Here is a 13,117-nt window from a genome sequence, read left to right on the forward strand (position 1 = left end):
GAAGAATAAAAATACAAGGTTGAAAGTTTTGGACCATTATATAAAACTGAAGGAGAATAAGAAATTATGCAGCTATAACTATTGTGGTAGAGTTATGTGTTTCGCATCGTCTAATGACACTTCATGTCTGAATAAATCTTAGAATCTACAAGGAGCATCAAAAATGGGTACAAAGTTAGTCTCATGCTAAACATATTCCAAATCCAGAAAGTGATGAGGATGGTGGTGGTGGTCAAGTGAAGTTTTCAAAGGTATCAAGTAAATTCGTAAGAGAAGCTACTAATTAAATACTCATCATGTCCAAATCGCCACTAATATTCGTTTATGGTTTGGGATGGAGATATTTCTGCAATTAGGTTAACCTACCTAAACCACATTCACAAAAAACAGCAACGAGGGACATTTTAGAGTTGTATGCACAGAGGAAATTAGATTTGATGTTTATGAGTAGTGGCTATACGCAAAGGGTTTCTCTAACAACAAACATTCCTGTTGCACCAACTACAACATCTAGCTACATGTTCACAGCATCACAATTCACTGATGCTAGCTGTAAACTTAGGAAATTCATTTGGTTTCAAGCATGTTGCGGATCTTAAAAGGGCAACAATATGTTATGTTCTGCTTGAGTGTATGGCTAATGAGTAATAATGAAAGTTTTCACAATCATAGTAGATAATGTCACTGCAAACACTAATGCTCTTAAGTTGCTTATGGAAGCATTCAATGCATTAGGACCTCAGTCATTAGTATTATGAGGTGAGTGTCTTCATTTAAGTTGTTGTGTTCACATCATAAACTTAGTTGAGTGAGATGGTTTCCTAGAGGTGAATGCAAGTGTGTATTCAAATAGGAATGCAATACAATATATCGTAGCTTATTATAAAAGAGTCGAATAATTTGACCAAAAGCTAGTCAGCAAGGATGACAAGAAAGAGCTTGTCTTTGGACTACAAGAAACAATAGAATTCAACCTACGTCATATTAACAAGAGCTTTGAAGTGATTTTGATAGAGTAGAAGTTGAGGACACACTTTATAATGATCACTTTCAAGAGAATGTTGACAGCAAGAAGAGAGTAAGACTACCAACTTCGAAGGATTGAGATAAACTGCAGAGTTTGGTTAAGTTCTTGGTAATATTCGACGACTCTATTTTAGTTGTCTCTGCATCTCACTCTGTAAGTTATTATAAGTGATACAGTGAAATTGTTACTATATAAAGGAATCATAATCCTATGCTTTCTGTTTGGGTAATTTTAAGTAGGGTTCTTCGTGATACTACAAAAACATGAAGGAAGTAGTAAAGAAAAGAGTCCATGATCAAATATCGTTTATTATTGATCAAGAGAGCAGGAATACAACATGTTAGTTAAGAAACCCTAGTTTTAGCCTGCTAACTCTATAGTTGACGTCTTGAATAGTCTGTATTTGTTCTATGGTTTGGGAACCCCTTTTATAGGTCATAGTAGTCGAGAATTATGTTCGATCCTTACATATCTTGAAATATGGAAATATCTCTCTTTAGTAGAAGTTTTCCATTTTACCAGGAGGCATGAAGAGAACCCGGCCCAGTAGCCGAAAATCGTCTTAGGTAGGAGAAGAAGGTCGGTGTCTTGGTCTAAGAAATAACCATCTAAATCATTATTCATTTTTGTTTATAGATTCTCTGTTTTATTAATTTGCTAGATTATTGGTAATCAGTAATTTTATGAAGTTTTAGCTTTGTTGTTTTTATATTAAGAAGTTTAATTTGAGTCTTCATCTTTTCTTATTTTTCTGAAATGCATATTTCTTATGGTCAACTAGTATCAGATCTTAAGTTAATATACTTGAAAAGTTTTGTGGACCGCTTTTCCTCTCGACTAGCTTCAAATAAACAATTTTTCTATCGTCCTCCAATTCATTGGATTTGCGAATTGCAATAAAGTATCTTGGTTCATTTTTAACTTACCTGAGGGGTGGAAGATCTCGAAAATAAATAACCCGATATTTTATTTGCTCCCACGTTGTTCACTTTGTTGCGTAATATCACAATAGCAAGCTATTACAAGCCGACTCTTTATGATATCACTTCAGTGGGGAGAACATGCACAGCGTAGTATAACATAGTGTTCCTCTGACCTTGTGTTAAACTGTGAGGAAAATACTTTGATTATGGAAAGACATACAATAAAAAGAAACTTAATGAGACGAGCATTTTTCATGTTGGAAAATCTCACAATGTGAGAAGGAAAAACCAACGAGAACGTATTCCACACAAAAATCCACTATATAAATGTATACGAGTACAACCACATCCTCTCTGTTCAACACCCTGAACAGAACAGAGACTTTAGCTACAAAGCACAAGAACAACAACAACAAGAAAGCAACACCAAAGCTTCAAAACAGGCAGCCACAAGACGACCTCAGCTCATAAGGATTCCGGAAACCAGACACTAATCCCACCGTACAAATCAAATATGAACACGTCAACAACACCTCTTCCAAGTTTGAGCTCAATCAGAAAAGATCTCACCATCGGATTTACCAAACAATAAAGATAGTACTGCTGAAGAACTGTGACGACCAGCTTCACTAAAACCTAGAAAACATAATATCCAACCGTTGAAATCCAAATCCTTTCAGTGAACTTTTAACCCACTGACTGAAGAAGCTTAACACAAAATATCAGCCCAATTCAGATCCGTTGGACCTTCTAAACCTGTCTTGACAAACCCATATGAAATCTGCTTTCTTTTCTCATTTTCTCTCTTTTGTCGAATGAGTCTTCTTGAGTACTCTTCTTTCTTGTGTCAAGTCAAATTACAAATTAGGTTAAAATACTTTATATAGTGTCTCACTAACCTCTAAGGCCCAATATTAATCTCATGCACTGATACCAATGGCCCAACTCCAAGTTTGGTTATCACCAACCAAACCCATTAGGCTTCCTCCATCTAGAAGGAATCCAACAAACTTCCCCTCTGACTAGGGGGAGTGATATTTTGCATATTTCCATTTTTTTATCCATTCACCCATGTGCATTTTGATCATATAGATTAGAGTTTAGCCATGTTTAGGTTGCATTTTGCATACATGACTCCTTATCAGGTATTGGAGTACCACATGGAGTTCTTGGAGACATTTGGGTGCATTTGGAGCTCAAAAGAAGTGTTTACAGTTATTTTGGGACGAGCAGTGCATGGGAGCGACCTAACTGGAGCGACGTTGTGAAGTCGCTGTGGCTATCCTCTCAGAGTGACCTCATTGGAGCGACTCCCCGAAGTCGCTCGCTCTTTTGCTTCTTGGAGACACGAAACCGGACCCGGAGCGACCTCTCGCAGCGACCCATCCAGGTCGCTCCCGAAGCCCGGAGCGACTTGTCGGAGTGACGAGCCGAGGTCGCTGCGCGTCTTATTTTTGCTCGAACTTATGATTTCTCAAGGGCCTTTTGGTCATTTCATTATGCACGTTTTTACTTTCTAAACCTATGTTTTAATACTTTGTAAGCCACCAGGAGGCAGATTATCTTTGTTCTAAAGAAAACCACCAAAAACCTTTGGAAAGTTCATATTTTTGAATCAATTGATCAGTTTGTTATTGCAATTCTGTGTTCTTATATCTATTTTCTGTATTTCTCTACATGATTAATCTGAAATCCAACATGGGTTTAAGAGGAATCATGGAGATTAGTGAGTAATCACCTTTTGAATTCATGGGTTAGGGAGATTAAGGGTGATTAGGTTAGAGCTAGGATGTTTTAGTGTAGATCATTCTCATTCCTTGCTAGTAGAGTATTCATAATGCATCCTCTGAGTTGGCCTCTCAGAAGTTGATCTTTAGGCATTTCCCACCCGAAAGTTGTTCGAGGAAATGCCCGAGACAACTCTTCTAAGCTTTTAGCATACTTTGCCAAAGACATTTGTTGTTAGAGGTGCTAAGATAGCCATTAGACTTGTTAGTAATGATTGCTTTCATATTATTCAACCAAAGACATTTGATGTTTGAAATGTGTTAGTAAATGAACATTCATCTAGACATAGAGTTTGTTTAGGATTGTGTCTAAGCTTAAGGTTAATAGTTTGATTGATCGTGTGCCATCCTTAGTTCGAAACTTGATCACCCAAGGTCTAATCCCTATGCCCATGAGTTCTCTGTTCCCATAGTCAAGAAAGTATCATTCAGTTATTGCTTTTTAGTTTTAGTCACACCTTAAAACCCATCTAAATCATTGGTTGCACTTAGATTAAGCGAATACTTGCATTCTCGGTGCTTTGATATCTCTCAGAACTGGTTCGACAATCTTTTATACTACATCATTTGTCTTAGGAGCCTTGAAAACTCCTAACATCAAATTGGCGCCGTTGCCAAAATCTGAGTAGATTTGAACATTGAGATTTAGTCACTTGCTTGAGACTAAGTCATTTTTATTTTCTTTTGTTACTGATTCTTTTTCTTCACCTCCATTTAATCTACAAGTGTATGAACTTGCGAAGCAGGGGTCCATCAAACCTAGTTCCACGAGCTGCAGACATCAGAGCTTTAGAGAGAGAGTGTGCTAGAAAGAGAAGAGAAGAAGATCAACATGCTCAATTGCAGCGATTGAACACTGATATGGGAGACATACCTCAGCATGATGCGGGCGTCAATGGTGCTAATAACAATGCTCCAGCAAACCAACAGTGAGCAGCTCGACCCATTGGCACTTACGACCGCCCCAACATTCATGGTCATAGATTGGGAATCCGAGCACCAGCTGTAGCAGCCAACAACTTTGAGATCAAATCAGGACTCCTCAATGTGATTGAGAACAACAAGTATCATGGCTTGGCTCTAGAGGATCCATTTGATCACTTGGACAGGTTCGACAGCTACTGTGGGTTGTCAAAAACCAATGGTGTGTCCGAAGATGCCTTAAAGCTCAAGCTATTCCCTTTCTCTTTGGGGGATAAGGCACGTCAGTGGGAGAAGTCTCTACCCAGCGACTCTATCACCACTTGGGATGACTGCAAGAAATCTTTCTTGGAGAAGTTCTTCTCTACTTCAAGAACTGCTAAGCTGAGAAATGAGATTTCCAGTTTTCAAAAGAAGAACTTGGAAGGCTTCAGTGAAACCTGAGAGAGATTCAAGGGCTACCAAGCTCAATGCCCACACCATGGTTTCTCTAAGGAGAGTTTGCTGAGCACATTCTACCGTGGTGCTCTTCCTAAGTACAGGGCCAGACTGGATACAGCTAGCAATGGGTTCTTCTTAGGGAGAACTGAGGAAGATGCAGATGAGCTGGTTGACAACATGGTTAAGAGTGACGCAGTCTACAGTGGAGACCACGACAGAGGCAGTAGAACATATGATAAGCAGACGAGGAAGGAGTTGAAGGCTCTACAGGATAAGAAAGACATCCTCATTGCTGATAAAGCTACCCAAGAGCAGCTGCACTTTATTGGTAACCCAAGCCAAAAGACACCAGCTGTTGTCCATGAAGTTGAGAGTTTAGAAGGTCAGGAAGAGCTGTGTTTCATCAACAACAATGGTAGCTGGTACAAAAAAGAGCCCAACTTTCAGTACAACAACTACCAACAGAAATCTTATTCCAACAACCAACAGAGTGGTTATCAGCCTCGGAACAATCAGCAAGACAGCTATCAGCCTCAGCAAAACCCTCCTCCTGGTTTCAACAACAAGGGCAACCATTCTTCCCAACAACAATCTAATCCCTCTACCTCTACTCCTCAAGTCAGCAGCACTGATGCCCTACTGAAACAAATCTTGGAGTCTCAGACAAGAAGTGAGAAGCATGTTGGTTATGAGTTGAAGAACCTTCACTCAAAGATTGATGGGAGGTACAATGAGCTCAACAACAAGTTCAGAGCTTTGGAGAACCAGTTTGCTGCCATGAACACTCAACAAAATCGCCAACAAGGTTCTCTACCTGGAAAATCTGAGCAAAACCCCAAGGAAACCATGAACGCTATCACTCTCAGGAGTGGTAAAGAGTTACCTCAGAGAGCTCTCACCAAGGATGCTGAGAAACAAAGTGAGGGGGTTGCCATCAACATAGATGATGAAGTGGTGATTGTTGATGAGAAGATCAATGACGAGATTTTGGAAAAGATAGTGGAAGCCAAAGGAAAAGGAAAGGTTGGAGAAGAGAAGAAAACAGTTAAGGGTGGTGAAGTTGTTACTCCAGCAAGTGAAAGTTCTTTTGTTCCTCCTGCCTATGAACCCAAGCTTCCATTCCCAGGTCGATTCAAGAGGCAGCTGCTAGAGAAGTACAAAGCTCTATTTGAAAAGCAAATGAGTGAAGTCCAGGTCACAATGCCCATTATTGATGCTTTCATGCTGATTCCTCAATACATCAAGTTCCTGAAAGATGCTGTAGCTGCAAAGAAGAAAGAGATAGAGGGCATGGTGATTCTCACTCATGAATGCAGTGCCATCATCCAGAGGCTTGTTGTTCCAAAGAAGCTAGAAGATCCAGGATGCTTCACATTACCTTGTGCTCTTGGACCTATGGTATTTGATAGATGTCTCTGCGATTTGGGAGCTAGTGTCAGCTTGATGCCTCTATCTTTTGCTAAGAAGCTTGGTTTCACTCAGTACAAGAAGTGTAGACTTTCTCAAGTATTGGCTGATCGTTCAGTGAAGTACCCTGTGGGTATCTTGGAAGACCTCCCCATGGTGGTTGGAAACTATGAGATCCCTACAGACTTTCTGGTGCTTCAGATGGGTGAAGAAGCTCAAGATCCTTTAATCCTTGGAAGGCCTTTCTTAGCCACAGCAGGAGCTATTTTTAATGTGAAAGAAGGCAAGATTGATCTCCACTTGGATAAAGGGCACATTCTCCATTTTGACATCAAGGAGGTAATGAGGAAGCCAACAGTTCAAGGGCAAGTGTTCTACATTGAGGAGAGGGACGCCCTTGCTGATGAACTCCTTGAAGAGTTGTCACTAGAGGATCCTCTACAGCATGCTTTGACTATAGAGAGAGAGAGGTTAAGGTGATTGAGAACATGGAGAGTACTGCCTATAGGATGATGCTGGATTCACACCAGGGGTTTGTCAGTAAGGATCAGTACGAGGTGCTCCCACAGATGGTTCACCAAGAAGCCTCAGCCACTCAACAAGAGGACACCCAGCAAGATGACTGGAGTGAGCTTAAGGCACCTAAAGTGAAGCTTAAACATCTCCCTCATGGTGTAAGGTATGCATTCCTTGGTCCTAATGAAACTTATCCTGTCATTGTGAGTAGTGAACTTACTGAAACTGAGTTATCTGAACTTTTGAAAACACTTAAAAGATTTAGAAAAGCAATAGGTTACTCACTGGATGACATCAAAGGAATATCACCCTCTTTGTGCATGCATAGGATACATCTTGAGGATGAATCAATGACTTCAATCGAGCATCAAAGAAGGTTAAATCCTAACCTGAAGGATGTTGTAAAGAAAGAGATTCTTAAACTCTTAGATGCTGGTGTTATTTACCCTATCTCAGATTCTAAATGGGTATCTCCTGTGCATGTTGTACCAAAGAAAGGTGGTATCACTGTGATTAAAAATGACAAGGATGAATTGATACCAACAAGAACCATCACAGGTCATAGAATGTGCATTGATTACCGAAAACTAAACTCTGCATCTAGAAAAGATCATTTCCCATTACCATTTATTGATCAGATGCTTGAGAGACTTGCAAACCACCCATTCTATTGCTTTCTTGATGGTTACTCAGGATTTTTCCAAATCCCCATACATCCCAACGATCAAGAGAAAACGACATTCACATGTCCGTATGGTACCTTTGCATATCGAAGGATGCCATTTGGTCTATGTAATGCTCCAGCCACCTTTCAAAGGTGCATGATGTCAATCTTCTCTGATCTGATTGAGGATGTTGTGGAGGTGTTTATAGATGATTTCTCTGTCTACGGATCTTCGTTTTCTGCTTGTTTGTCGAACTTGTGCAGGGTCCTACAGAGATGTGAAGACACCAACCTTGTGCTGAATTGGGAGAAGTGTCACTTAATGGTCAAGGAAGGGATTGTGCTGGAACACAAGATTTCAGAGAAAGGGATTGAGGTGGATAAGGAAAAAATCGATGTTATGGTTGGTTTTCCCCCACCAAAGACAGTGAAAGACATCCGGAGTTTTCTTGGTCATGCTGGGTTCTACAGGAGATTCATGAAGGACTTCTCCATGATCACTAGATCCTTGACTAGGCTGCTGTGCAAGGAAGCCACTTTCAGCTTTGATGTGGAATGTTTACAAGCCTTCAAGAAGCTGAAAGGTGAACTCATCAGTGCTCCAATTGTCCAGCCACCTGATTGGGATCTTCCATTTGAGATCATGTGTGACGCTAGTGACTATGCTGTGGGAGCTGTTTTGGGGCAGAAGAAAGATGGCAAAACCCATGTGATCTACTATGCGAGTCAAACCCTCAATGATGCTCATATGAGGTATGCCACGACAGAGAAGGAGATGCTGGCAATTGTTTTTGCCTTTGAGAAGTTCAAAAGCTACTTGGTTGGGTCTAAAGTCATTGTCTACACAGATCATGCTGCCTTGAGACACCTTTTGGCCAAGAAGGATGCAAAACCCAGGCTCTTGAAATGGATCCTTTTGCTTCAAGAATTTGATTTGGAGATCAAGGACAAACCATGAGTTGAGAATGGTGTAGCTGATCATTTGTCCAGGTTGAGGGTGGAGTCTGGCATTCCTATTGACGAAGGACTTCCTGAGGAGCAGATCATGGCTATTGAAGCAGTGATAGCAGTTTGTGAGACTGGTAGGAAGCTGGAAGAAGTCAAGGCAACAGAAGAGAAGGAACCTTGGTATACTGATTTGGTGAACTACCTAGCCACAGGAAAAGAACCTTTGAATCTTGTTGGCTATGCCAAGAAGAAGTTCTACAAGGATGTGAAGAGATACTACTGGGATGAGCCCTACCTCTACATTCTCTGCAAGGATCAGCTTTATAGGAGAGTGGTTGCAAATGAGGAGATTGATGGGATCCTTACACAGTGTCATGGATCATCGTATGGAGGCCATTTTGCCACCTTCAAGACTGTTGCAAAGGTGTTACAAGCTGGATTCTGGTGGCCACATATGTTCAAGGATACACAAGACTTTGTTTCGAAGTGTGATTCTTGCCAAAGAAGATGAAGCATCACCAAGAGAAATGAGATGCCTCAAAACCCAATCCTTGAAGTTGAAGTGTTTGATGTGTGGGGTATTGACTTCATGGGACCATTTACATCCTCTTTTGGCAACAAATACATCCTTGTGGCTGTTGATTATGTCTCCAAATGGGTGGAAGCTATTGCAACCCCCACCAATGATGCTAGAGTTGTAACCAAGATGTTCAAAAGCACAATATTTCCAAGGTTTGGAGTCCCAAGAGTTGTGATCAGTGATGGAGGTTCTCACTTCATTAATAAACTGCTTGAGGGACTTCTCAAGAAGAACGGTGTAAAGCACAAGGTGGCAACTCCTTATCATCTCCAAACAAGTGGTCAAGTTGAGATTTCTAACAGAGAGATCAAGTCCATTTTGGAGAAGATTGTTGGAATCACAAGGAAGGATTGGTCCAATAAGCTTGATGATTCACTTTGGGCTTATAGGACAGCGTACAAGACACCACTGGGGATCACACCATTCAACCTAGTGTATGAGAAAGCTTGCCATCTGCCAGTGAAGCTTGAGTACAAGGCACTATGGGCAATAAAGTTGCTGAACTTTGACATCAAGAGTGCCAAGGAGAAAACGCTTGTTCAGCTACATGAACTTGATGAGATAAGAATGGATGCTTTTGAGAACTCAAGGATCTACAAAGAGAAGACTAAAGCTTTCCATGACAAGAACATCCTGAAGAGAGAGTTTAAAGAAGGAGATCATGTTCTTCTCTACAACTCTAGGTTAAAGTTATTTCCAGGAAAGCTTAAGTCAAGGTGGTCCGGTCCTTTCAAAGTCAAAGAGGTTAGGCCATATGGAGCAATAGTTTTGTGGAGTACTGATGGAAGAGACTTCACAGTCAATGGGCAAAAGGTTAAGCTCTACATGGCTACAGCACCAGAGGAAGATGGGGTTTCAACTCCACTGTTTGATCCTACCCCGGCCTAATCCAAAAGGAGGCAAAGTCAAGCTAGAGACTTAAAACAAGCTCACTTGGGAGGAAGTTCCATGCGTATCCTTGTGTATATTGCATTGTCATTTTCATTTTCATCTTATTGTATAAAAAAAATAAAAGAAATACAGGGAGAAAATTGAAGTCGTGTGCAGGTGCTTGATCGATTCAGGTTTGAGCAAGAATCATGCATGGGAGCGAGGTCTCGGAGCGAGGATGAAAGGTCGCTCCAGCTGGGAGCGACATAGCCACAGCGACAGATCGAGGTCGCTCGGCTTTACGACGTTTTGTGCTCCAAAACACTCTCGGAGCGACCTCCCAGAGAGAGTACATGAAGTCGCTCCAGCTGGGAGCGACGTAACGGGAGCGATACCTCGGAGTCGCTCGCGTTTTTGGCGTCGAATCAAGAAAAATCGCCTCGGAGTGAGCACACGAAGTCGCTCCAGCTGGGAGTGATGTCACGGGAGCGACGCAGCGAGGTCGCTCGCATTTTTGACGAATCACGACGCGAAAAAAACGCACCGGGACCGACCTCTCGCAGCGACACCATCAAGTCGCTCCCGAGCCGGTTCAGGTAAGTATTATCTCTCTAAACCCTGTTCAATTCGAGTGAACCAATCCCAAATCTACCTAAAACGAACCGGACGCCCCTAAACCTACCCAGCCCCCCACGATTTCCATCTCTCTCACTCACCCCTCCTCTCACAAACACTCATACTCTCTCAAACTCACCCACACCAAAATCTCAAACCTTTCTCAATTCTCACCCAAATCAACAAGTTCTTGTTTCTAAATCGAAGATTTCGCCCCTGTAGTATATTCCTCACCACCCATTCACCATTTCCTTTCATCCAAAGCAAGGTATTGAGTTTTTAAATTTAAATTCGTAGGTCCATGAACCCTAGAATTTGAAAATCGAAATTTGGTCATTTTCTTGCTAGATTGTGGTGAAATAGACTAGGGAAAGCTTATCTATCAAGTTGGATTGTTGAACTAATGGTGAAATTGAGTTTAATTTGCACTTTAGCAAAATTAGGGTTCATGGATTTGGGGGTTTTCGAATTTGACCTTAATTGGGTGTGTTTGTGAGTGAACTAGATGTGTTAAGGTGTTACAAGATTGAGAAGTGTAATCCTTGCTCTTCACTTGGTCTTTTAGTGCTAATGTGTGAATTTGTTGCATTGAGTTGAACTTGAGCTTAAATTGCTAGTTCATTTGTAAGTTCACTTTTGCAACTTTCACTTGCAAAGTCTTGCTCTTCTTTATTTCCACCTACTTATCCCTTTTCAAGTTTTTAATTTTTCAGGTGACAATGGTTAAGAAGACAAAGGAAAAGTTGGAAGCTGAGAGGCAAGAAGCTGAAAGAAAAGAGTCTGCAGTAAGAAGGAAAGCTTTAACCTCCGAGCCAACTGGTTCAGGGACGCAGAGGACTGTTTGTCAGCAGACCTTGGCTGCGAGGAAATCGCAGGAACAAGAGAAGAGGGCAGGGAAAAGTGTAGCAGTCCCCACTCATGAGGAGAGTGAAACTGAGAGTGGTGATGAGCAGGCACCTACAAAGAAAGCCAAGATGTCCAAAGGGAAGGCGGTTGCTGTTGATCGGGACAGGGCGAAAACTCCTTCTGTGGAGGAGCTGTATGATCACTTGATGAATGGGGTCACTTGGACTCCAACCAGGTTCGCCGACCTTGATTTGCTGAAAGAGTTGGGTCTTGAGTCTGATATTGAGGCGATGCTAGGACATTTGAAGATGCCAAAACTCCTCACTATGGCTTACCCTTTCTACAAGGATGTCACTTGTCAGTTTTTATCTTCTCTTGTGGTCACTTACCACGACACTGTGCATGTGAGGCAAGGATGGGGAAAAATCAGGTTCAAGGTCAATGGAAGAGAATACAACATGAACTTCAAGGAAATTGGGAGAGTCATGGGGTTCCAAGACCTAGAAGACCACTCTCTTCCCAAGTGTGAGAACCTCCCCACCGAGCTTTGTAAGTTGATCACTGGAAACAAACACTCTACCGGGGCTGACAAGAACTCACATATCCTACACCCGTCAGTACGCTACCTCCACAGGATGCTCGTCCATGCATTCTACCCACGGAAGCAAGCTGGTAGTGTCACTGAGGAAGACATGCGACTGCTCTGCCCGGCTATCCGCCCCTACGCCCAACCTGGAGTGTTACCCCTTCCAGCACCGACATCTATGCTACCTTCGGGATGGTTAGTTTCTTTGTGGGTCGTCTCCAGCACTATCGAGACTGGGCGTGGTACACCACTGATTCGCGCCCAAAGGTTGGGATAGGCGGGATGATCACACCACTGCTCCAATTTCTGAATGTTCCATTGGGAAAGGACGCAGCAGGGCCTAAGTTCATTGATGGCACCTACTTGAAGATTGCCACCTATTTCAGTGGGATGTATGGGAAGGACTACGTCTACCACTATTACTTGCACGGCAAGCCGGTCGAAGTGGTTCTTCCAAACTGGAACCTGACAAGCTTAGAGAGACCTGGAGCTATCAGCTTCAACATATCCCAGGAGAACTTTCTTGGAGAACACGGGTCTCTCGATCCCATTGCTCCACCAAGGAAAAGGAGTGTTCCTACGCGACCTGAATCACCTGTTGCAGACACATCTGAGCCTATCTATGGACCTCCGCGCTACTACTTCAAGCCACATGACGGAGTTCTTCCGCCCGGAGCTCTTCTCTTGTTCCTGCGATTTCCTCGCAGCCAAGGTCTGCTGACGAACAGTCCTCTGCGTCCCTGAACCAGTTGGCTCGGAGGTTAAAGCTTTCCTTCTTAGTGCAGACTCTTTTTCTTTCAGCTTCTTGCCTCTCAGCTTCCAACTTTCCCTTTGTCTTCTTAACCATTGTCACCTGAAAAATTAAAAACTTGAAATGGGATAAGTAGGTAGAAGTAAAGAAGAGCAAGACTTTGCAAGTGAAAGTTGCAAAAGTGAACTTAACAAATGAACTGGCAATTTAAGCTCAAGTTCAACTCAATGCAACA

General features: G+C 42.1%; 3 protein-coding genes and 1 non-coding gene across 4 annotated transcripts; 3 read left to right on the forward strand and 1 right to left on the reverse strand.

Moving 5' to 3' along the window:
- Positions 1–5,039: 5,039 nt before the first annotated feature.
- LOC117128648 lies at positions 5,040–5,146 on the reverse strand. The gene has a single exon (XR_004452042.1). It is a non-coding gene; the product is annotated as a small nucleolar RNA R71 (small nucleolar RNA).
- A 1,153-nt stretch (positions 5,147–6,299) lies between these two features.
- LOC117127735 lies at positions 6,300–6,986 on the forward strand. The gene is made up of 2 exons (XM_033278383.1): positions 6,300–6,430; positions 6,533–6,986. The coding sequence occupies exons 1-2, from the start codon at positions 6,300–6,302 to the stop codon at positions 6,984–6,986; spliced, it is 585 nt and encodes a 194-aa protein (XP_033134274.1).
- Positions 6,987–9,166: 2,180 nt separating this feature from the next.
- LOC117127736 lies at positions 9,167–10,102 on the forward strand. Its single transcript, XM_033278384.1, has one exon. The coding sequence runs from the start codon at positions 9,167–9,169 to the stop codon at positions 10,100–10,102; it is 936 nt and encodes a 311-aa protein (XP_033134275.1).
- A 426-nt stretch (positions 10,103–10,528) lies between these two features.
- LOC117128013 lies at positions 10,529–12,806 on the forward strand. The gene is made up of 2 exons (XM_033279310.1): positions 10,529–10,680; positions 11,413–12,806. Exon 2 carries the CDS (start codon positions 11,419–11,421, stop codon positions 12,406–12,408), a length of 990 nt encoding a protein of 329 aa, XP_033135201.1. The 5' UTR covers positions 10,529–10,680; positions 11,413–11,418; the 3' UTR covers positions 12,409–12,806.
- The last annotated feature ends 311 nt before the right edge of the window (positions 12,807–13,117 follow it).

Source organism: Brassica rapa, chromosome A09, assembly GCF_000309985.2.
Source record: "Brassica rapa cultivar Chiifu-401-42 chromosome A09, CAAS_Brap_v3.01, whole genome shotgun sequence".
NCBI lineage: Eukaryota > Viridiplantae > Streptophyta > Magnoliopsida > Brassicales > Brassicaceae > Brassica > Brassica rapa.